The 26,918-nt window shown below is 33.5% G+C and overlaps 1 protein-coding gene across 3 annotated transcripts in view; it reads right to left on the bottom strand.

Moving 5' to 3' along the window:
* The window catches only part of SEMA3E (semaphorin 3E), a 260,934-nt gene that overhangs the window by 39,167 nt on the left and 194,849 nt on the right, over positions 1–26,918 (bottom strand). For all 3 annotated transcript variants that reach the window (XM_068550460.1, XM_068550461.1, XM_068550462.1), the window contains one exon: positions 10,330–10,423. In XM_068550460.1, the coding sequence (XP_068406561.1) occupies positions 10,330–10,423 (94 nt within the window). The remainder of the gene's footprint in view (positions 1–10,329; positions 10,424–26,918) is intronic.

The raw sequence follows: 26,918 nt of genomic DNA on the forward strand, positions 1-26,918 counted from the left end.
CCGGTTTTAAAATATAGACGAGTATACTAAAAGTATACTCAAAGTATTAATGCCTTTCTGTTAAATCTGGAATGTGTACATATGTGTCCAAGTGGTATTTAAAGCGCTTTTTTTAAGAGAATTCAAATTAATTGGATTTCCAATATAATAAATTTAATTGTATACTCAATTTTAGAATTAGAATTATTAAAGTTACAGTATAAAAATGTGACCAAGTATCTAAACAGAATTAAACAAAACTTGAGTGTCATATTTATAAATTTTATTGATTAGATTTAAAAATTGTTTCAACTTTAAGGTAAGATCTTTAAAACTTTAAAAAACTTGAACAGATTAAATATATTTGTATGGTTTAAAATTCGAGAAAGTAATCAACTGAGTTGTAAATAGGATCACTGTAAGAAGTTTATTTCCACCTTGAGATAACTAACAATTTTTCAAAAGTAAAGATAATTGCTTTTGTTAGATTTAGAAAAAGAAAAGTGAGATATACATTGAATTTAAAAACAAGAAAACTAAGTTTTGATAAATGTTACTATAATAAACTATTCTTCATTTACAAAAAGACAAGTAACCATAAATGGTTTTTTTGGTTCACAAAACCCACTATGGATATTTAAAAACTATACAAGATACAAATAAATAAAATCCAGGTCTTTCGCAAAGGAATTAACTTTTAAACTATATATATTATATAAGTGAGAAAGAGAGAGACAGACAGGAGAGACAGAGGCAAATGTGGTAGAATATTAACAGTTGGTGGGCCAACGTAAATGCTATAAATTTTTACTTCTCTTTCAATTTTTCTTTGTATTTGAAAATTTTCAAGACAACAAATTAAAAAAGGAGCTGTATTTGTTGAGTTCATCCTGTATATTCAATGCATGCTGAATGAGAAATATGATAAGGAAAATAACAAAAACTAAAAAATAAAGATGCTTTATATCTGGACTTAAGAAAATAAAATTTGGTAGAGAAGAGTTATATCAGAACTCTTATTTAAGCATATTCTTTGAAACTAGAAGGGGGGAAGAACAACATAATTTGTATCAAATTCATTCAGCGCTGTCTTCACCAGAAGTTTTATATCCATGTGGAAAAAGAGTATTTTGGGATAAAATGTATTCAGTGGTTAGGGATATAAACCATATGTGGGGTTCAATCCGTACTACTTGAACATAGATAAAAGAGAGTCATGTTGAATTCATTAAAAGGCTTTGGAGATCATCAACTCTATGGCAGAAATGAACGAGTTCACGCACAAAAGAGTTAGTTGACTACTGAACCACCAGAGCAAGGGTTGTTCTGAAATTTAAAAAAACTATTGTACTTGGTTATAGTTTCCATAAAAATATAAAGGCCATCTTACATGGATGGACCTAGAGATTTTCATGCTAATTGAAGTAAGTCAGACACAGAAAGACAAATATCATGTGTTATCACTTACATGTGGAATCTAAAAAAAAATGATACAAATGAACTTATTCACAAAACAGAAATAGACTCACAGACATAGAAAACAAACTTATGGTTACCAAAGGAGAAAGGGAGGGGTAGAATAAATTGGGAATCTGGGATTAATAGATACATAATACTATACATAAAATGGATAAACAACAGGATCTACTGTATAGCACAGGGAACTATTATCAATATCTTGTAATAACCTATAATGGAAAAGAATCTGAAAAAGAATATATATATGTAAATCAACTATACTTCAATAAAATACAGTAATAAAATAAAAAGGCCATTTTGTAAAACTGTCCTAAACAGAACTTATTTTTCTAATATGGACTGGACTGAATGTTTAATTCATAATGGGTACAAAAAAAAGATTTCTTTAAAATCATGACAGTTTTATATTTCTTAAGTTTTTAATATTTAATGTAATTCAATTTCCTAAAATATTTACAGAACTTTTATATATGAAAATATTACTTTGGAAAAATAATCTTTATTTTAGTTCACATCAATTTTCTTGCACTTATCCCAATTTGAACACTGTTTCCAAGTTCTACTTGTAATCAGTTCTACAAATTTAACAAATTTAACAAAAAAGTTCCCCTTGCAGCCACTAGATGGAGCCATATGATACCAAATAATGTACATCCAGGGCAGGTTATCTGCAAAAAGGAAAAGATGATATAGTACCAATTTTACCCAGTTTCCCTTTTTGTATCCAGATAAAAGAAAATGGTTTGTGAACAATTCAAATAATACAATATGAACTGTATGACTTAAACTTTGAAGAAGCTACTAGACAGGTGCTAAAAACTATATGCTATGTAAACTGAACCAAACGTGTTTGTGTTGGAAACATTAGATCTTCCTCAGAAGGGAAAGATTCTCCTTTCATATTTTATTATCAGTGTGAAGAACAAAATAAATTTATAGTAATAGATAATAATGATGTTTGGTAAAATCCTTTCCTAAGAAAAAATAAACACTTTAATGAAAAATAATAAATGAGAATAAAGCTTTAGGCACAAAGTTAACTAATAGTAATTAAATGAGCAAAAATAATCAACATTATTATAATTGATACTATTTTTGGCAAATACATAGTTTCTAGTTGAAAACTTTAAAATTATAGCTATTTGGTATAGAGACAATTTGTGAATCAATATTTTGGTATTGTATAGAGCAAAAAATAATATCTGGATAATTCATATTTTCACAGATTAAAAAAAAATTTCATACAAATAGTAAAATATGTTTTAGATTTTCAATGATAAGAACAGAACTACTCAAATTTTTAGTTTTCTATGTCTATGCAGATATGATATTTAATAAATGTATTAGCTTGGTCATAAAGTTTACTGGTACCTATTTTGATATTCTGAATATAAATGACCAATTTGACTTGTATGCCATATATTATGTTTCATTGTTATAGCACTGGTTTCCGATGGTAGCTGATGTTATGTTAATGTTAGTTGGTTATAATTAAAAAATAAAACACATCTGCAGGGTATTTTGACAGGTGAATGTAACTTATCACTGTCATGTTCAACAATAGTCTCTGTGTACAGATACAAGAAGGGTGGAAACAATTCTGCACTGGAAATCTGGCAAACTAAGCCCGCAGCCCCAAACCTACTGTTTGGGGCAAAACTGTTTGGAATCTCACTGCCTCGGTTATTTGGAGAATCAGAGAGGTGTACAAGTGATTTCCTGAGGTTGCCAAGCTTTTCTGTTCTCTCTGCTGCCCTTTTTTTTGGTTTGTATGTTCTTTGCCTGCAATTCTGCACCTCCCCCCACTTCCCACTTCACCTCCCATTTACCTGGCCACGGCCCACTTTCTCCATGAAGCCTTCCCTAACCAAACTTGTGTTAGTTTAGTAGCTCCTAGTACCACCATAGCCCCCATGCCTATCATATTTCTCATCCTACTATAGTTTGTCTCCTGTGTTTGACATTATTCCTCACTAGAATGCAGACTTCTTGATGTGTCTTATTATATTCTTTTGTCACCAATATCTTGTAGAGTGTCTGGAATACAGAAAATGCTCAATAAGCATTTGTTGAATCAAAGAATGGCATAATGAGTTAATTAACAAGTGAATAAATCTAAAACTTTTAGTGTTCATATTTAAAAAAACTATGAAATGCAATTAAAAAAAGCACCTCAGGATAAGATTCTGATTTTTCGAAAATGCTTCAGGGAGAAAATATCAAAAGAAAGAAAACACTGTTGGCATTTATATGAATAGCAGAGTTCTTTGAGTTTTTGTTCCTCAAAAAGCCTATATTTAATAATTTTAATCCAGGAACACAGGGACTCTATCTTCTAGTATTTGTCCCCAGTAGTTTCAGCCCCAGAAGACTGTGTCTACTCTCAAACTAGTTTGTAGGAAAGAAAATAAAACAATCATTTGACCTTGGCGATACAAAAACAAACCCATTGTAAATAATCTAAGCTAAAATGCATAAGTAAAATACTTTTCTACACAACTCCTTTTTTTACAATACAAACTCCAGTTGAAGTTTTAGTGAAACATACTTCATTGCCTTAATATTTTATCAACCTTATCAAGAGCTTAGTTCATAGATGGTATTATTAATCGATTAGAGTTTTTACTCACCATGTTGTAAATACTGATTTTAATTGTTTAGTAGGAAAAATTCACAGTTTTTCATGCCCTTCAGTCTTGCTCAAGGATTTCTCCTATTTATGTTGCAAATGTCTACGAATCTGAATAATGTGAAACATATTCGTCTCATGGAAAAGACATGGCTAAAGATGGATTTAACTACCTCATTTTGTAACTGAACTGCATCATTTTGTTAGAAAATCATTCTACTTTTGCACTATTTCACAGAGCGACTATGACATGCATAATTGCAAAGAGAAACAAAATGCACTTGGGAGGATGAGGATGGATGAGAATGGTCCATAGGTTCCAACCTCCTAGTTCACACTCACGGTCTGTGTAGGATGCTGAAAGAAATCAGGAAAAGCAGGTCCTTTTATTAGTTATGTAGTTGTTTGGACTTTCTGTTTGTTTTTGCTTTGGCAAATAGCTAGCATTAGCTATCAATGTCAAGAAGGTGGTTTCTCAAGACCAAAAGACAACCCTCAGAATGGGAGAAAATATTTGCAAATGAAGCAACTGACAAAGGATTAACCTCCAAAATTTACAAGCAGCTCATGCAGCTCAATAACAAAAAAACAAACAACCCAATCCAAAAATGGGCAGAAGACCTAAATAGACATTTCTCCAAAGAAGATATACAGACTGCCAAAAAACACATGAAAGAATGCTCAACATCATTAATCATTAGAGAAATGCAAATCAAAACTACAATGAGATATCATCTCACACCGGTCAGAATGGCCATCATCAAGAAATCTAGAAACAATAAATGCTGGAGAGGGTGTGGAGAAAAGGGAACCCTTTTGCACTGTTGGTGGGAATGTAAATTGATACAGCCACTATGGGGAACAGTATGGAGGTTCCTTAAAAAACTACAAATAGAACTGCCATACGACCCAGCAATCCCACTATTGGGCATATACCCTGAGAAAACCATAATTCAAAAAGAGTCATGTACCAAAATGTTCATTGCAGCTCTATTTACAATAGCCAGGACATGGAAGCAACCTAAGTGTCCATCATCGGATGAATGGATAAAGAAGATGTGGCACGTATATACAATGGAATATTACTCAGCCATAAAAAGAAATGAAATGGAGGTATTTGTAGTGAGGTGGATGGACCTAGAGTCGTCATACAGAGTGAAGTAAGTCAGAAAGAGAAAAACAAATACCGTATGCTAACACATCTATATGGAATCTAAGAAAAAAAAAAAAGTCATGAAGAACCTGGGGTAAGACAGGAATAAAGACAGACTTACTAGAGCATGGACTTGAGGATATGGGGAGGGGGAAGGGTAAGCTGTGACAAAGTAAGAGAGTGGCATGGACATATATACACTACCAAACGTAAAATAGATAGCTAGTGGGAAGCAGCCGCATAGCACAAGGAGATCAGCTCGGTGGTCTGTGACCACCTAGAGGGGTGGGATAGGGAGGGTGGGAGGGAGGGAGACGCAAGAGGGAAGAGATATGGGAACATATGTATATGTATAACTGATTCACTTTGTTATAAAGCAGAAGCTAACACACCATTGTAAAGCAATTATACGCCAATAAAGATGTTTAAAAAAAAAAAAAAGAAGGTGGTTTCTGACATATGAAGGAAAAAAGAAAACTGCGTTCTGAATCTGTTCATTTGCATTTGCTAGCATCCATGACAGTACTGTGAGTTTCCTTGGTGGCAAAACAGTGACATTGATACCAGCATGGTCAAATCAGATTTCTAAGGGGGAGAATGTCAATGGGGAATTGAAGAGGACATTTTTTTTCTTCTTTTTTTTGATTTTTTTGTTTGTTTGTTTTGAGGAAACCATAAGCAAGTATCCAAATAGCTCTTTAGCAACTAGCAGTTAATGGCCAGAAGCAACAGTCAGCATGTGGATACTTGGCATTCTGCCAAATGAGAAAGCACAGCATTCTTAACCTGGATAAGAAATTACAGATATTCTTTAGGCACAGGAATATGCAAAAGGAATAAGTTTCTACACAGTTGGGACGAATTCAAGAAATGAGCCAGCACATTCACTTATGTTTATAGAGGTTGTGATTGTAAAGACATACATTTTACCTTCATTTCGATGATTTCATTTATTTTTCTAATATTTATGAAGTCCTATTTTGTGCCAGAACTATTCATTTGTAATTCTGCCTTGAATATATAGTTAATAAAATAGAAACATTTTTTTGTGAAAAAAGTTTTAACGGTATTAAGAGCTTGAGATAATCACTTAAATTTTCCCTGCATGAATTCCGACTCCCTTTCATTCAATTAACATTGACCTTTAATTCACAGAATTTGTAATGAGGGGATATATTCACAAAGGTCTCATTATGATGAATAAAAGTGCAGGAACAAAATTTCAGCAGCTGTAAACTTCTGTAGTTTTATTTGCTGTAAAACGTAACATAAGACATGAAAAGCGCAGAAAGAAAATTTTGGTGACCATGAAATACCTCATTCATGGTTATTTGTTGATATAAAATTCAGTAAGTCTTTAACTTGAAAGTATCCTAAAAATTCTAACAACAAAGCTAGCACTTTCAAAAGCAAAGTGTGAAAAGGTACCTGAGAAATCAGAGTGGTTTTCCCCCAAACACTAGTAACATGTACATTAGCATACCTTAGGTGCTTCAGGTATGGTATGTATTAAATTACACCTAGAACTGGTAATAAAAATCTGGGTCAGAATGAAATGCTTTAAAACAGTAGCAATAGATTGAGTCGGCAAAGTATCAAAGAAATCCCAAAGTTACTGAAGGTGTTATCAACGTAATAAAAAGAATACTGCAATATTATATCAAATGTAAACTGATGCAAAAAAGTCAGCTAATACTTTTCCTTCCTGACCAAAATGACATATGACATAAAGAAAATATTTCCTGAATTTTTATTTGGCCGGCCACCAAACCTAATAATTTTTAGTGGCAAGATAAGTCCTAAGTATCTTTCGTTGACTTGAAAGGCACAGACAAGTAATGCAGCAATTCATTTTACTATGTAATTCATTGTTTCAAAAAACTGTTTTTAAAACCAGATTATAATGTCTTGCCTTCTTCAACCAGTTATTTAAGACCATTTTAAATGTAATAGTAGTAATCACCGTAGAGGGAAAGTGTGGTTAAACATATAGAAATATTGCACCTGTGATATGAATTTATACACCACCAAGATAAATTCTGTTAATACAAAGTGACATTTAAAGAGCAAACCTAATTAATGTATGACTTCATTTTGATTGGTTTCTGAACATATAGAACATAGCTCAATAAAGAGGCTTGTTTTACTCCTTAAATCTTGTTTCACACAGAATCATTGCCAGTTACTAACATTTCCATTCTAAATTAGACTATAAATTTAATAAAAGTGTTCATTAACCTGTCTTTCACCTAACAAATAATATTTATTCCTTACTTAAGTTTTTCAGTAAGCTTTTACTCCATGTGATCTTAAGCCAACTGAATTTAAGTTAAATAAAATGAAACTTGTATCTAAAGTTAAGATATTATAAGAAATTCTCAGATTTGTGAGCATGTTTTTTTCTTTGGGGGCCTTGTTAGTTGTATGAGTATTGTTACAAAGTTGAGGGTTTTTTTTTTTAATGATGAAAGTGAATCTTAATGTGAACAGGTATTAAAAGTTAAGTGTGACCTATAATTAACAAAGAAGCAAAGAAGCAGAAATGGTCTAAAGATGGTCACCTTTTTGCTGGAGTCCTGTCCTAACCCATCAGCAGAGAACATGTGCGGTCATAAAATACCACATTAATGCATTCTTTTCCTGTCAGAGTAAGCTGCACCAAGCCTGCCAAATTCCAACTCAGGTAGCTCCATTTTTTCCAGTCCAAATTCCTGCTGCTTTTTCAATTGGGTGAATTATTTCTACTTCCTGTCTTTTAAAGAGTTGCTGGCTCACATAGGTTATCAGATTTCCATCCCAGTGGCCGCTGCATATCCACAGTGAGTGAATGATCTCTCAAAGGTACTTTGGGATGAAAGCTAGTGGATAAATGAGAAGAATTATATTTTTATTTCTTCTCTTTGGAGGGATTATTCTATAACTTTTGTGTTTAGCTTGGAGGGCTCTTATGATTTGATTTCTTTTCTGAATAAGCGAAACAGTCACCCAGATGGCAAGCACTTCATATTTTAGCATAGTGTAATTCGATTTGGAAGTTCAATGAAATTCACTTGGAAACGTCCCTCTAGTAATATTTCCCCTCTTAAAAAAATTCAGTTTCAAATTCCTGGTTTCATGCAAAAACAAGCTACAAGGAGGCTGAGTGGTGAGTGGCTAAAAAAAATTACTTTTAACCATTAAAATAAATGTTAAAAATAAATGGTGTTCTCTTCCAATCTTCTTAGGATTTTACTAGAGAAGTAGCGTTTACTGCGTAATTTTGACTTTCAATACCTTTTATAATATTCTTGTGAATAACATCCTCAAATTTATTTTTGGTTTGTTTGTTTAGGAAGCTCAGTGAGTATTTCATTCAGTCGATATTTAAAGGAGGCCTTTTCTGTGCAATATATTGTATGGTAAAAGAAAGATGATAAGACAGTCTCTTTCTTCCAGACATATTCAAATCTTAAATCTATGAAGTTACAAAAATCACTAAAAACATTAGAAAAAAATTGTATGAGTCTATCAAATGCATGTATTTTAACTCATATGCTGCCAATCTACCACGAATTTCTAACATTTATGAATCTGGCATTCTCCAAAAGTGGCATTCTTAAGGTTTTGATTCCTACTAAGTCCAAACTGACTTAAGCAACTCAATTCCCATATTTAAAATCTCCCCTCCTCATATTGTGTTTACACACACCCATACACGAGTGAGTAGAGGAACTCAGAATATCACAGTATTTTCTTTAAAATCTTATATTCTTTAAAAATATCTCTTTATTCAAGCTCCTAAAGAACTAATCACTACGTGAAATTCTCATCTTAAAGCACTTTCAAATTATGAAGCTGAAGTAAATCAAACTTTCCCTACTGTTTAGAGCTAACGTAAGATTTTTGTTATACAAATAAATATACGTATATATAAAAGCTCTACTTATTTGGACCTGAGTACCATTACTGAGACGGGGGACTGTGGAGAGTGGGATGCAAGGCCCATCAGAATCAACTGTCTGGAATAAGTTCAGGGAACGTGTTATCTCTAGAATATACAGGAACATCTGCATCAACTCTAAATCCAGCATATGATATTCTGATTACTCATCAGTGGGGAGTTTTAAGTTTTACCCACTTATTTAGGATAGGAAATCTCTACCTGTTATTTTACATGTTTTCATTTTCTGTAAACAGGATGACCTAATATTAGCCTATAACTCTAAGTGCTGCAAATGTAATAACAGAAGCTTGTACATCTGTACCATATACCTATCAGAACCTCTCAACACTGAGAAAACAGAATGATTCCTGACAGCACCCATGTGAGGTGTCAGGGATTGCTCTCTTCAACTTTATACTTGGCAACTCAACCAGCTGTCTGTACCATAGCAGTGCTGGAGTATTTGATAAGGGTGTGCCATTTTCAATCCCAAACTGTATTAAAGAAAAAGTATTTTTCTGAGATTTAAGTGAGATTTTCATGTATCTCGTCTAATTTAATTGAAATCCAATTGAAATCCAGATCAGACATGGCCAGCTTATTCTATTATTCCAACGTGGACATAGTTTGAGCCAGTCAACCTCTACAGCTTACATTTTAAATTAACAGGAATTTAAATAAATGACTTTGAAGTTCCAAATTGAGATGACTTTCTGCTGAATTCTACTGAGACAGAGAAAGGCACCAAGAGAATATTAGAAGAGAATATTAGAAGAGAATATTAGAAGTTCCCTTAAAGTCACAGAGTAATTAATACATAAAGAATTAACATATGTTAAAATAGTTTAGTTTCTCTAGCTACATTTTTATAAAGTATTTACATAATTGCATTTTGTGAACAATAAATGACATAATACAAAATATCTTCTATCAGGTATTAAGGGACAATTTGTGTTTTCTGGATGAGACGTCCATACTTCATAGCAGCTGCACTTATTTTAGAGTAAAATTGGCTCAGGTGAGCATGGCTTGAAATTTAATATCCATGCTCCCAGCACCAATAAATAGATATGACACAGCAATGTATATGAAGAAATACTAAAGAATCTACCTGAAGTTTCGAAATCAATATGACTACCACCTGATGTCCGCAGCCATGATAATTACCAATTAAAGTGGAGATGAATGAGGAGTTGGCATCAAAAGGACATCTGCCCCTTCCTCTCTCAGATCTGTGCGATTCCAGGTGAAAAAGGGGATCCTTTAAAGAAAACCAGAAAAGCCATTATGTATTTGCCAACTTTAATAAGAATTTAATTTCTCAGAAAAAAATACATTCAACCTTGATTATTTACAAAACAGGCATTGTAAATAGGGCACCAGTGAGAAACATCAAGTTATTTAGGAACAAACTGGATTTTATACATAAACACGTGGGTTTTCAGGCCCATGTGGGTTTTATCACTTCTCTCAAAAAGGATGCAGGTGCTGAAATGAAAGAACTCTGCAGTTTTTATCACTTGATTAGCCAGTATTAGTTATTCTGAGATGTGTCAGTTAAATATTCCAAATGAATGGAGACTTGCTGAAAAAAAAAAAAAAAAAGGTTATTAAAAAGGAGACTCTGATAAACATGAAAATGGGCATTTATTCCACAAAGGTCATTATTGATTTTTTGAATAATCTCTAAAAGAAAATGATAAAATTTCTATCAATAATTTGGAATATTTATTTCCAATCATTTTTATTCTTCATCGCATATTCTTTGTATAGACACCTAATATTTAATAATTTAGAGAATGATTACTGCATAAATAATTACTGGGATATACATGTAGAAGTTGATGCCATATTATGAACAATATTTCAGTATGGTTTCATACAAATGAGATTTTGAAAATAAACATTTCCATGAAGAACTACTACTTTATTGGTTCCTATCGCAATCACATAACCACAGAACTTTTTCTGAATGTTCTCAGATTGCAAAATTCTCATTAATGGATATTTTTACAAGTAATCGCCATTAAGTGTGCTATAAATGGTTTCAGTTAAAAAAAAAGTAGTCTGGAAAAGTGACAATAAAAATCAATATACAAAATTTTGTCAGAAAAAAACGCCCACTTTGCAATAGAATATTGTCAATACTGCCCACTGTGGCATCTATAAGTAGTCCTGCCCATCTGTGAATAATGAACCTGTAAACAATCCAAAGTCCTGAGGAACCTCTGAGGGTTGCATGCACTTTTCTAGAACTTGATCTTGACTTTCCTAGACAGCCTATTTACTCCACATTATCTATGCCATCCTTTTCTTGCCATTCTTATCCAACACACATTCCTCTTTCTCTCTATGATATTCTAAAATCACCATTTTGATCCCGCCATTTCAAGACCTTTCTGGTAAGTGCAGAGTTCACCTGACTCATAAAACTCCAGTCTTGTTCTTGGAACTGAACCATAGCCTAGAGAACAAATGTGCCCTCTGAATCCAGAGGTGTGGCTAAACCGGTATTTTAAGCCAGAAAAAAAAAAAGTTTATCTATTTATACACGTCACACGAATCAGTAAAGAGAAAGAATGCCAGTAAATAATTTGAAACATTTTTGTGTTCGCTTCCCACAGACAACAGATTTGCAATGACATGAAAAGAAAATGTTTGTTGAAATGAGCTAGAATGACTGGTCTACCCAGCTAACACTTAAGCGGAAAGGATTTCATCTAAATTTGCAAAACATATCCATAGTGTTATATGGAGGAAGAAATGATCAAGTCTATGAAAGAAATACTTGTCTACTCCTTTAGTTACTGCCACTTTACAGACTATTTGGTAAAAACAGGTAGGGTATACATACTATACTTGCTCTAACTCAGTCAAATGTCCAAATGTTTGCTCATAGAAAGCAGTTGAAGAAATATACTGAACTACTTTCTTAACTCAAGACGTTTGATAGCTTCAACATTCTGTGATACTCAACTTTTTGTCTCTAATGATGGATGAAGTTGATTTATCTAACAGATATACTTAGAAACCGTAAACACTAAAATTGAAACTTCAGGAGAAAAACAAGTATATTGCTTATTGATTCAAGGAATATAATATATTCATTTAAATTTAAACTGTCAAGTGGGTGAAACAGAAAATGCAAACTGTAAGAATGCTAAGATCAAGAGAATCTCAGATTTTGAAGAACCACAGAGCTAGATGAAGGAAATGAAGTTACAATTTCTTAGAAAAGTCACAGGTTCTCGTAAATATAAATCATGATCTAGGTTCCTAAGGCTACTACTGTTGATTTGTGAATTTCAGCATGTTTCTGAGATATCAAGTATCTAACAGAGCAGTGTCTTCAACTTTCAAGGGAAGTAAATTGAATCAACTGGAAACTATATGCACAAAAGCCTATAACCCTAACATTTTGAGAACAAATAAGTGGAACCCAGGATGTACGAAGCACAACTCTGTGCAATATGTAAAATCTGTTTGAGTCTGTAAAAGGGTGAACTCTTTCATGAAACTTCAAATTTGACAACTGAATACTGAATACTAAGTACTCATATATTCTCAGAGATCTACACCTCAAGTCCAGACTCAGATGTACCTTGACTGAACCCTTCCCACCTTTCTCCAGAAGACTTCAAATATCTCTCATTAATTTGATTAATGGCTAAAACTGCCTCAACACATAGTCTTTTGAAATAATGAACAAATTAAATTAAGCCTTTTTGCCTGCTTTTCACATTAGTATTAAAAATCCACATTTTTGAATAGCTTAAAGGATAGACATACCTATCATTTTAATTTTTTAAATGCATGTGTTCTCATCGTACACTTATATCAAATTATCACGATGAACACTTTAAATATCTTACAATTTTATTTTTCAATTAGAACTCAATAAAGCTGGAAAAAATACGTGTATTCTGCAATTTGTAGGTTTTCAGCCCACTAATGATTAAAAAAAAAGATAAACTATTAGAACATCCCTGCTTTAGACAAGCACCATTATCTTTATAAAAAGAAGAAAGGTCCAAATCTGTAGAGGTTACAGTCATTTCATGCATACATAACCCTTGGTTAATAATACTGCAGAAATCAGATAATAACAAAACGGATGAAAATGTTAAGCTGGATTGTAAATTGTGCTATGTACTTCTTAAATTTGAAGACTACGCTATTTCTAACAAAATAATGAAGAGGTGCTTTGAACGCTTCAAAGTTCTATAACTTGTATCTCATCACTTCACATAGTCTTCTTTGACCCTGTTCCCAAACCTGACTAGTTCTTAAATGAACATTTCCATTACTAAATTAAAATGTCACTACATAGAACAGGAAGCTCTATATTTATTTTTATTAATCAGAATATACCTTTCTGCAGAAGTATAATATAGGTGCTGTCAATATTCCTTATTTAAGTCACTGGATGCCTTAAAAACAGTAATATTGTCTCCCTGCTTTTTACTTTATTTCTGAATTACTAAGTTAAATGAAATTGTTAAAAATATGTTGCCTGGTTTTTAGTAAAGGCTATTATGATGTTATGACTAAAATAACATTTGATAATAAAAGCCAGTAAATGGTTGACATTTTTTACGTGAGTGACTTGAGAGTCTAAGTATGGCTATGATTACACACAACTTTACATTCCTATTACTTTGAACTCAGCCTCGTTTGCTGATACAAGGTATAGCTTTATCACAACTGTTCATTTGTCTGTGATAAATGAGTGAGTGGCCTCAATAAATTTTATCTGAGCACATTATGTGCAGTCAAAACTTTAACACATAATTAGATGACACTTAGAGAAGTTAAACAAAAGAAGCAAGGCAGAAAAAGTAAGAAGATAAAGTTATCTTACACCTAATCAATGTTTTATGACATGGTAAAGACAAAAGATCTGCCTGTGGTGAAAGCTAATCAAACCTAAAAATGGTTTGCCTCTTTTTTAAAAAAAATTTATTTATTTATTTTGGGCTGCATTGGGTCTTCGTTGCTGTGTGCAGGCTTCTCACTGAGGTAGCTTCTCTTTGTTGCAGAGCACCAGCTCTAGGTGCACGGGCTTCAGTAGTTGTGGCTCACGGACTCAAGTTGCTCCACGGCATGTGGGATCTTCCCGGACCAGGGCTCAAACCCGTGTCCCCTGTATTGGCAGGTGGATTCTTAACCATTGTGCCACCAGGGAAGCCCAAGTTTGCCTCTTTTACGAACGTACTCAAAACTCCTCTTTTTAACCCGTCAATCTTTGGTGATAACAAGTATGAGATTTCCATTGAACAAATCATGAAAAATGAACAAGGTCAGAAAGGCAATTTCTATTGGAGATAAAGATGACTACTAAAACCATATTTCTGATCTAATTTTATTGCTTCTCTAAAACCTTTCTACGATGCTTTTTGAAATCCTTATTTCATGGTAAGTGAATCTCTAAAACCACACTCAATTTACAACATGCTTCAATACCTCCTTGCCTTAATTGAGTCAGAGCTCCCATACTAGGCATAATTATGGAGCCTCAAAATGTTCATGTCCTAATGCCTGGAACCTATGAATATCTCACTTTGCATAGCAAAAGGGACTTTTCAGACGTGATTAAGTTAAGGACATTCAGATGGGGATATTACCCTGAATTATCCAGGTGAGCCCAATGTAATCACACGAGTCCTAAAAATTGTCAGAGAAGATTCGATGATGACAGCCAAGAACCAACCAAAGGAACGCAGTGTGGGGAAGACTAGACCCGCCATTCACTGCTGGCTCTGATGATGGAAGAATGGGGCCATGAGCCAAGGAATGTGGGTGGTTCTCTAGACGCTGGAAAAAAGAATGACATGGATTCTTCCCAGAGATCTTCTGGAAAGAATGCATCCCTATTGACATCTTGATTTTATTCCAGTGAGAATCATTTTAGACTTCTCACCTACAGAATTATTAGATAAAACATTTGTTTCATTCTAAGCCACTAAATTGGTGGTAATTTGTTACAGCAGCCTTAAAAAATGAATGCAGCTCCTATGAGGATATTGTTCCACACAGCTTCTCACACTTCCAGCTCTTTTACATGATTAATCATAAAATTATAAATATTTTTGACCCAATACAAACCTCCAGAGTTGAGACCCTTTTATTTTTTTCAAAATACAAAGGTCCCTTCCCGTCTTCTCCCCCTTAGTCAGCCCTCACTTTGCCCCTTATTCTCTTATCCACATGTCTACCTTCGCCATTTCTAAACCTAGGATAGTGATGCTGCTAAAGGAAACCATTCAAAAATATAAAGCAATCACTAACAACCAGTGGTTTTTAGCTCAGCCCTCAAAATTGCCAAGGAATGTGTTTCCCTGGTTACGTCCTTTTATAACTCTTCTGAGCAGCTATGTGCTCAAACACCCTAGCTCGTGATCTCTCTTGACATTCAGTAGACAGCCTCACACCTTACGTTTGATGGAGAAAATCAGTTTCCATTATTTATGTAATTATTCAGAAAAAAAAAAAAAATCAGTTTCCACTTGTCAGGTCTTGGCCCTGGAACAGGAAAGACAGTAGCAAACAGAACTCCAAGCCTTATCACTCTACTGTTCTCATAAAATTACCCCCAATAGACTTTTTTTTTTTTTTTTTTTTTTTTTTACTGTATCTATCTGCAATATTCAACGCTGTTGCCTGCACCATGGCACTTATTTAATTCACTCCTTTACCACTTATCACCTTAATTTTAACCAGCCCCCTGAGCGGTCTCCCCAGCCACTAATTCTTTACTCTGCTGCCAAAGACTTCTTTCTGAAATGTGAATTTCCTCTTATCACCTCCCTACTTAAAATCTTTCATTGACTTCTGATAGAGTCCAGAAAAAAAAGTCTAAAGTCCTTAGGGTATTTACGTAAGGGACTTTCTACATAAATACTTCATCTCTAAAATGCTGCTCTTACAGTTTGAGTACCAACCATTCTGACTGCTTGTAGGTTTTTTAATCTTACTTGGGCTTATTAATGTGTTTAGGATAACAATGCTCACAGGGTATTAAAAATTCAGCACAGACCTTATCACCTCCAGGAATCCTGATCTGCCTGCCCTAATATGGATTCCTTTCCCTTTCTGGGTCCTCCTGAAGCATCATACAAATCCCCCTTTTACATCATTTACTCCTCTGTATTAACTGTCTGTTTGACTCTTTTCCCTACTGGTTTGTGAGGCTTCCTTGAGGAAACTGCCTATGTGACATTTATCTTTGATCCCCTCTATCAAATAAAACACCTGATATATAATAAATGCACAGCTGTTTGTATTGTTTGAATAAATAGCTTTATCTCCTTTGTTGTGTGGTCTTTGCCTACTTTCTCACAGATCTAAAACAACTCACAAAACAGAGCTATGGATAGGTATGTTGATTTAAAACTAGACAACATGTACAAGTTATTATGCTATTCTTTGCTGTACATGCTTTCCTGGGGCTACCCATACAGCAATATCACAGTTCGATTTTTTCTATATTTTGATTGCCATTGGCTTTAGTAACAACTAAAGGAAAAATAAATGTGTTCTTAATTTCCCCAGCTATTTATTGAAGATAATATATTTTCATAAACACTTTGACAATTTATGATGAACTCTTGCCAGGTTTGATATATTAAAGGTTTGGATGAATAGAACATAATTTAATATCACATGGCAGTCATTAAAAATAAAATCAAATACTGAAGAATTATAGAGATGACTTATTTTATCCCCAAAGACCTTATTAATGACAGCATGTAATTTGAAGTAATATGGAGGTGTGACGTGGACGTACACTTATTTGTTAGTTAAGGCTTCCCTTTCCCGCATGACTTTTTTTTTTTTTTTTTTTAATGAGGAAAAGGTATTCTCTTGATACTGCTGTGTATTGTCAGGAAATTTCAAAACTGAATGGGCAATAAAGACTGAGTTCTTAATTTTTATCAAACAACCAATTTGACACTAGTTTTTAACATACTAATTGGTCTTTTGTGCCATGATTTTAAAGCAGAGGCTTTCTTTGTCTTGTTAAGCTGCATATGACAAAAAAATACACTGATCCAAGTCATCTTAATTCCTCAGGATTGAATATGTTATTTTTGCAACTTTATACAGCTGAGATGTAGAAATTTTAAAGGAAGAAAATTTACCATACACAGAATAGTATTGATATTATGATAGAAAACAGGCAAATTCCAAACTTTTATTGCTTTGTTTTGTATAGGTCAAGCTAACTTCAAAATTAACTACAAATTTAAGAATGAAGTTTTTCACATTATTTGGAGAGTTCACTGTGGTCTTAAATGCAGTGTTTAATTTAGTGCACAATCCAATAAAATACTAAAAAGCAAGTAATATAATTTTCTTCCATGAAGTAGAATTCAGCAACCAAACCAACCAGAAAACTTGAGTCATAATGACCTTGTCAATGACCCCAAAGCAATCGAGTTTATGGTTCAAGTAATGTGTAATGCTGGTGTTTAACCCTTTTGAGAATGTTGGTCACTACTTAGACTGGTTTTCCATTATCTGTGTTTTAACAGCTGGAATTTCTGCCTGAGTAATGTGGCTTAAATTTACAAGACATCGCTAGTATTAACAACGTAGGCTGCACTTTTTGTTTCAGTGTGACAGAGAGAGAAGTTTTTCAATAGATCCTCATGTGCTTGAGAAAAAGCAGGACATCTAGCTCACAAATGTGCGGAGATGCATGTGCTCTTCAGAAAAACGTTTGTAAAGAATAAATGGTACATCTTCCCAGAAGAATTTTCTCATTTAGGTCTTGAGGAGAGCCCTCAAAACCCAGCAAGCCTGCTGTAAGCTACTGTCAATAGGCGTGAGTTGCTGCATATCAGGTGTTAAACGTGATGCCAATTAAATGAAATGAGTTTCCCATTAATAAATCAGCTTTGTGAACTAATATTATTCTTGCCCTCAGCACCACTGAGATATTCTGAAAGATGTCAAAAGTAAATTGGAACATTACAAATACAAGATAAAACAAGTAATCACTTATTTTATTAGCTATTTCTAATAGGAAAAAAGTAAAATACACAGGCTCACAGCCCTGTATCTATCAACAAAGGTGGTTTGGGTACAAGAATGCCTAGAATAAATAACCATAATATGCGCTTTAATTCTTCACACAAAAAAATAGCTATTCAATTGTCTGTATCACAAATTAATTTTGAATGTGATTCACTGTATCATTTATTTTTTCCCTTTCTTCTGCCAAGCAATAAAATCATTTATTAAAGAATATGTGAAACATTTCCCAAAGGCTAAGTAAACAAAGTAGAAAAAAATGCAAAAAGGGAGTGAAGTTGTAAGTAAATGTTTTGACTTTAAGGCTAATAGTTTTGCATTTTAATTGCTTTTTTCTTCTTTTACATTGTTTTTCCAAAAATGATACATTATATTTTTATAATACTTTAAAATTTAGGAAGTATTCTAGCATATATTATCTTGTTTCATCCTCAAAATAAGTCTGTAAAGTAAGACAGGGTCAATAATATTGTTCACAATATTACTTTCTCTTTATCGGTGAGGAATCACAGGCAGAATGAGGGTTTGCTAGTCTCAAAGAGTGTCTTCTAGTTCCACATTATTTTACAGTATTACCCTACTTGCCATTATAAAGGAGAGGATGGATATATTTGTGTTGCTAGGCATGGTTGAGTCCTTTGTAAGGTACTTAATGTATAATCAAGGTTCAAAAACGTATATTAAGATATTTTTAAAGAAGAAAAGTATTTTATTATTATTTTATGTATTTATTAAATTACATGTTCAAATGTTTTATTTCCTTAAATATTATCGGAATAGCTTGCAGAGGCTACCAAAATTTTTTAAAAGCTTATACTACATCTAAGTAAAATTCTAACTCAAATGTCTTGTGCTGAATTTTTAAATAAATATTTACTTTAACCTTTGTTTGACGGCAAAATCATCTTTTCCTCTCTTTTGTTTTAATTATTACTTCAGGATTCCTCACCCTAAGTGCCCTCATCATATGCCAATATTCTCTTAAATTCCACACTGATAGCTCTGTCTACTGGATATGTATGCCAGGGTATACTAAGAATACTGGAAGCAAATATTCTTCAAACTGTAATTATAATGTTGTCCTGAAGCCTGCTTTTACTAGAAAACAGCATCAATCTTGCTTCTTACCTCTTCCTCATCATCTTCTTAAAAATAATCATGTCACTCTCCCTCTGAAAAATCTTTGGTGCTTCCTCATGATTACTGAATAAAGTCTAATTTCTAGAATGGCAGTTTAGGACCTTCACGGTTTGACTTCATGCTTTATCCCTTATGATTTCCACCACCCAATCAAAATTCCAGCAGCATAAGCTATCTTTAAAATTTTCTGCATCATAACACTCATAGCTCTGATTACACTTTCCCTTTGGGAAAAGAGAATTTGAGTCTTCCTTTTCTCTACAATACTAACTCCTACTAATGATAAAATGATATTGAAAAATGACTTCACTGATATTCTCCAAGATATCACCAAGCAAAACTTCTCCCATGGCTATGAATCTCTGGTAGCATTATTCTCACTGCATTGTGATGATGTACATCTGGGCAGTTCAGCAAACATTTAAGAAGCCTACTATATTCCAATCATTCAGACAATATTGAATTTAGGAAGCATGATGCATGCTATTCCTTTTAACCACCATAAAATTAAGCAAAGTAGCCTAATTGTCAGGGAAGATTAGAGGGAATTTCACAGTGACAAATGCCTACCTCAAGAAATGAGAAAAGTCTCAAATAAATAACCTAATTTTACACCTCAAGGAACTAGAAAAAGAACAAACAAAACACAAAGTTAGTAGAAGGAAGGAAATAACAAAGATCAAAGCAGGAATAAATGAAATAGAGACTAAAAAGACAATAGAAAATATCAGTGAAACTAAGAGCTGGTTCTGAGAAAAGATAAACCAAATTGACAAACCTTTCATCAGACTCACCAAAAAAAAAAAAAAAAAAAAAGGACTCAAAGAAATAAAATCATAAATGAAAGAAATGATATTACAGCTGATACCATAGAAATACAAAGGATCATAAGAGACTACTTATGAACAATTATACACCAACAAATTGGACAACCTAGAAACAAATGGATAAATCCTAGAAACATATGACCTACCAAGACTGAATCATCATGAAATAAAAAATCTGAACAAATTATTAGTAAGGAGATTGAATACATAATCAAAAACCTCCCAACAAACAAAAGTCCAGGACCAGATGGCTTCACTGGTGAATTCTACCAAACACTTAAAGAATTAATACCAATCCTTCTCAAACTATTCCAAAAAATAGAAGAGATGGGAACTCTTCTAAATTCATCTTATGAGGCCATCATTACCTTGATACCAAAATCAGACAAATACGCTAGAAGAAAAGTAAATTATAGACCAATATGCCTGATGAACTTAGATGCAAAAATCTTCAACAAAATATTAGCAAATTGAATTCAACAATACATTAAAAGGATCACACACCATGATCAAGTGGGATTTATTCCAGGGATACAAGAATGGTCCAGCATTCGCAAATCAGACGATGTGATGCACCACATTAACAAAACAAAATGAGGAATAAAAGTCATATGATCATCTAAATAGATTCAGAAGAAGCATCTGACAATGTATTTTATATATATATCCAGAATATAAAAGAACTCATACAACTCAATAGGAAAAAACAAAACAAAAAAAAACAATCATCTGATTTAAAAATGGGCAGATCTGAATAGATATTCTTCCAAAGAAGACATATGATGGCTAACAGGTATGTGAAAAGATTCTCTACATCATTAATTACTAGGGAAATGCAAATCAAAACCACAATAAGATATCACCTCATACCTGTTAGAATGGCTAATATCAAAAAGTGTAGAAATAACAAGTTTTGGCAAGGATGTGGAGCAAAGGGAACCCTTATGCATTGTTGGTGGGAATGTAAACTGGTGCATCTACTGTGAAAAGTAGTATGGAGGTTCCTCAAAAAATTAAAAATATAACTACCATACATCCAGCAATTCTACTTCTGGGTATTTATCCAAAGAAAATGAAAACACTAAATCAAAAATATATATGTACTCCCACGTTCACCGCAGTATTATTAACAGTAGCCAAGATACGGCAACAACCTAACTGTCCATTGATAGATGAATGGATAACAAAATTGTGGCATACATATGTGGAATATAATATTATTCAGTCATAAACAAGAATGAAATCTTAAAAAAAAAAAAAAAAATTTAAAAAAAAAAAAGAATGAAATCTTGCCATTTCTGACAACATGAATGCACCGTGAGGGCATTATGCTAAGTGAAATACGAGAAAGACAAGCATCATATGCTCTCCCTTACATGTGGAATCTAAAAAAAACAAAAAACAAGCTCAGAGCTACAGAGAACAAACTGGTGCTTGTCAGAAGCAGGGAGTGGGGGGTAGGAGACATGGGTCAACTTTTATTTTTTTAGTTTAAACAAGTTAAATCTAAAAATTTTAAATAATAAATCGCCAATTTAACAAATGGCAAACCAAAAGGAACAGGTGACTGAAAGTAATATATAATAGGATAAAATTTTTTCATTAATCAATATATTAACTGAACGTCAATGAATCATATCAGACAAATACATCATTTCAATGGCAGAAATAAAGTCTCTGATACGTTCTTCTCATAAATTAGTGAAAAGAAAAAAAAGAAGAGGAAGAAGGAGAAGGAGAATGAAAATAGGAACAGGAATAAGAACTGGAATAAGAGTCAGGATACTTCACAAAGAGAGTTAATTCGAAGTGGAGACAAGAAAGGTTCTGATTTGCTCTTGCTCAAGTCCCATAACCTCTTTCTACCTCAATTACTTGTAACTCATTATTTGTAAAAAAAGAAATGATAATTCTATGCTGCTATCTCCTATGACTGTTGTGACAATCAGAGGAAGGAATGAGTATAAAAGGCCATTGAGAAACCATAAGAACTAGAACATATAGATATGTGACATAACCATACATGAAAAGAAAACTGATCTCCTACAAATCCAAGGGTTTGCAACCAAATATTTTATATCAAACCCAATGGTGCATAATGCTGATTTCATTCAGCATTTTGTTTTTGTTTTTGTTGTTCTACAGTGAACTTTAAAACCTTGTTCTGTATTATAAGAAGCCAATGTGGTGTAAGAATGCACATTAATATGGATAGTATTTCAAAGCACTGTGGATAAGTGATGGATTATTCAATAAATGGTGTTTGGACAACTGGACTGCCATCTGGAAAAAAATAAAGTTTGATTACTACCTCATGTCCTATAGCCCTGTAGTCAAATTCCAGACTGATCAACAACTTAAAACATAAGAAATAGGATTATACAGGGAATAGAAAAAGACAAAAATTTTGTATATAACCTTTGATTCAGGGAAAGGCCTTTTAAAATAAGACCAAAATTCAGAAGACTTAAAAGAAAGACTGATAAATAATATGACTAAAAATTTTTAAAAAATCCTGTATGAAAAAAAAAACATTTTTTTCACTCAAATAAAAAACAAGACCTTTATTTTTGCCTTAATATATAATAAACTTATACAAATCAATAAAAGATCACAAAATTAATTTTAAAAAATGGTCCGGGGTCATAGATGTATGAAGTAGGCATGGAATACCTTTTCATTCCGGAAAGCAAAGAAAGCTATCAAAACTATTAGGGTTATAAAGACTTAGATGTCAACTTAAAGAGGTATCTACCGGACAAATATGGGATAATTCATTGATCAATAAGAATAATAACTGCAACGGATTGAAATAAGCCTAAACAGCCAAAGAATATTAAAAAGCTGAATATTGGCAATATTTGTTGGAAATATCTTATAAGGCCACATTAGTAAGTGTCCTATTATAATTAAATATGTAGTTCTAAGATTGGGAAAGTTAGTATATTAATTATTTGAAAGATGAGCATAGCCAGTCTTCTTATAATGATATCATGGGTTCTGATTTGATTCATTTACCTTATGATCATCTGTGTTTGGTTTTGGAAAAAGTCAAATTTAATGTGATAGAAAATCCATCACATATGTCTAGTCAGTCCCTGCCTGAACTACCCAGTTAATCTGACTTTGAATTTACATATTGAATTCATATTGAATTTACATATTGAACTGACTTTGAACTCATAGTGAGAATGAAACAGCATTCTATAACAAATTACTCAAATAGCTTACTTGGAATCTCTTTACATAAACAAATTATGCAATATTAAAAGCAGGTATATCTACATGTAAAAAGGCTGAAGAAAATAAAATTTTGCAGTAAGTGACATCATGGTCTGGATTATGAAAACTAGCTGCTGCTTAATAGAATGCCAAGAAATTTAGTGAATGCAATTATGGCTATTTTTTGAGCAGTTATGGACGTGCTGTCCTGCATAGACATTTTTGGGTGAATTTGGACGAAAAAATAGTGGTAGTAAATATTTGTTCAATGTAAACAGGTGTTTACCTTCTGATATTCTCTATACATTGTATGATAAAATAATTGGCATAGCATATCTAATAAGCAATTGGATTAAACTGTGTCTTGTTTCTTAGATAAAATATATGGTATCTGATAATTTATATATATGTATATAGAATAATCTACATATATGATAACATATGTAAGCATTATATATTTTAATATGTAAAGTATAAATAGGAGATATTAATATTAAATATTCCTTACTATTAATTGATTCATATTAAACTATTAAATAGAAGAACGCTAGACATAATCAAGAATAAACAGTTATGTATACTTTCAAAAATTTAACTGAAGGATGGAGAAAATTATCTAGACTTCTACACATGGCAAGAGAAAACCCATCTTGACTCAAGTCAGCTTAATGATCTGGATTTCTCTTCTGCATTGCTTTTCCTGTCCACCTTCTCTGGGTCTGACTACTCTCACTGTTATTTTGACCACACACAATGAAGCAAGAATCAAAATTCTTTTTTGAGGACAAAGATGCTTTTGATCAAACTATGAATATCTACTTTTCACGGGAAGGAAGTCATGGTCCCTTTTTAGTATGCAGTTAGCCTTCGGAGCCATTCCTCACTTCTGAATCCCTGTTCCCTTTCACTTGGACACTTCTGAAAACCCCTCAGTCCTATGAGTGTTCCTACCGATGACTGACTCATACATGATCACAAAGGATCACAGTCCTGTGTGGAGAAGAAAGAAAAGAACGGCTGGTAAAAGGAAAAAGAAATCCACCCTCTGCACAGTAAGCACTGACCAGCTGCAAGGGAAGGGACGCTTTCTATAACAGGTGATTCGTCATTCAGCTCTGGCTGGAACCATACAGCTCTCAGAGTTAAAAGTGCCAACAAAGGAAATTTTGGAAAATAGGTTTAGTGAGTAAAGACTTTCATGGTTATCAGAGAAGTCTAGGTTAAGGGATTCCTGGCTTTTTCTTATGGTAAGAGGAAAAATGCTCATGAGGAAATGTATCCACATTATAATATTCTTACATAGTTACAGAAGAGTATTCCAAAATTATTTTCAAAGCTGGTAACAATTAAACCCTTTCTGATTTTATGATGCCCAGGAAACACTCTAATCTGCTGTGCTTGAAATGGGGAAACCTGCTCCACGAGATAGTCTTGAGTCTGAGAGTATATGTTCCCTCTTTCTTCTTGCATCTCATTCCTCCCTTTATCAAACCACAAAAATTAGTTTATTACATAGAGGTAAAAGGCATGTGAGCATATTTTTTTTTAATGTGATTATTCTGGAGGCTCAAGCCTGTAGATATAGAATAGAATAGAATAGAACAGAAATAGAGTACAATTAAAAGAGACAACCATCATGTTTCACTAGGGCCCCATGATCAGTGATAACACCGAATGGACAATAAACACAGGGCCTAACATGCACTTCAGAGGACATGATTTCAATGTGCACTTGAATTCCATGAGCACTTCACTACTCCGTGCTGGGCACTGTGCTAGGTGCTGCAAAGTTAATAATAAATCATTTCTGCAGAGCACTTACGAAGATACAAAGCACTTTTACCTACGTATTCTTCCTTTACTGCTTATCACAAATCTTTAAGATAGGTATCTAACCTATCTCAAATACAGTGATCCTCCAAAGAACATCACAGGAAGGAACTGTGTCTTCTGAGCTCTAGATAGGGAAATACAATTAGTATATTGAGTGCCTCAGTGTCAGAAGTCCTATAATGCGGTGTTATGAGAACAGGAAATTGGAACCTAATTCTAGTCCTGGGGGTAGAGTGGTCTGGGTTGAGGAAGGGAATGGTAATATTCTGGGATGTCTTTCCTAAGGAAACAAAAAAATAGTTGATTAAGATTTATATTACAAACACTCTCTCTGGCTCAAATATTGTGCTAAGAACATTGCTTATTTGTTTATTTCACTGTTACTACAACCTTAAGAGACAGACGATTTTATCCTCATTTTACAAATAAAATTTCTAAGGCTCAAAGCTATTTAAAAAATGTATCCAAATTCACATAGCTAGTAACACGAAGATCTAATTCCAAAGTCTTTCAACCACTCTTCTAAAAGAAGGTATTCTAGGAGAAAAGAAAAAACATTTCATGATGAAGGAATGGGTAGGAAAGAAGCAAGTAGCCCTGATTGACTATAATCAAACTTGTACAGAGGAAGTTTAATAAGTGGGAAGGAGAGAGGGCTGAGAAAGTACATTAGAACCAGACTGTGAAGGATGCTGAGATAAGGTGTTTGAACTTCCTTCCCTCAATGCGCAAGGGGAAATCGTGAAAAAATGTTTTGAAAAGACTTACGGTTAAGCATGGTTAATTTGACAGCTGATTGAGATACGGCCAGATTGAAGAGCAAGTGAAAACTGGGGCAAAGCTAGTGGAGGGTGACAATGGTTCTGGCAGAAGGAACAGAAAGAGGAATGGATTGGAAAGATAGTTTAAAGATACAGCTGAAAGGGTTTTGCTACTGATTTAACTTGAAGGAAAGCTAGGCTGACAGTACAATGTTGAGTTTTAAGCATGAGTGGAAAGAAAAAAAGTGGTATCTTTTAACTATGATAAGGAGCCCAGTAAAAAGGAATGAAAGAATAGGCTTTTAGGAAACATGATAAATTTCATATTAGGAATGTGTTTGATTTATTCATTTGGAGACTTTTTAAATGATGATGGGAAATAATAGAAACTTGACATGGGACGTCAGCAGATGTGTTAGGACTAGGAATTCAGATTCGTGAATAGTTGATGCCACTGGAGAAGTTAAAGGAATGAGACTGAAGATGCCGCTGCTGATGACAGCTGACAATTACATAATATCTCTTATCTGTCAAGCCCTAGTCAAGGTGATTGACTTATATTAATCCAATCCTCATAACAACCCTATATCTGAGGCACTATTATAAGCCCCATTTTATGGAAGAGGACACTGAGGCATGGAGAGAACAGTGACTTGCCCTAAATTATTACACAGTTAGTAAAAGACTGGGATTAAGCCTAGAGGTAGGGAATTATTCTATATATGTAATTAATATCACCACTGCACCACCACCATCAGTTTGGCTTGTGGCCTTCCAGAGAGAGAGAGGTCTGAAAGACACAACCCAAAGTGTTGGTGGTGATTTAGTCTGGGGGAGGGGCTGAGACTGGGGAAATGTTGAAGGAATACTTTCAGTGTGTCTCTGTGCTTTGACTCCCTCATAAAGGAGAAGGCAATGACATGGATGACTTTAAATG

This window comes from Eschrichtius robustus, chromosome 8 (genome assembly GCF_028021215.1).
Source record: "Eschrichtius robustus isolate mEscRob2 chromosome 8, mEscRob2.pri, whole genome shotgun sequence".
Lineage (NCBI taxonomy): Eukaryota > Metazoa > Chordata > Mammalia > Artiodactyla > Eschrichtiidae > Eschrichtius > Eschrichtius robustus.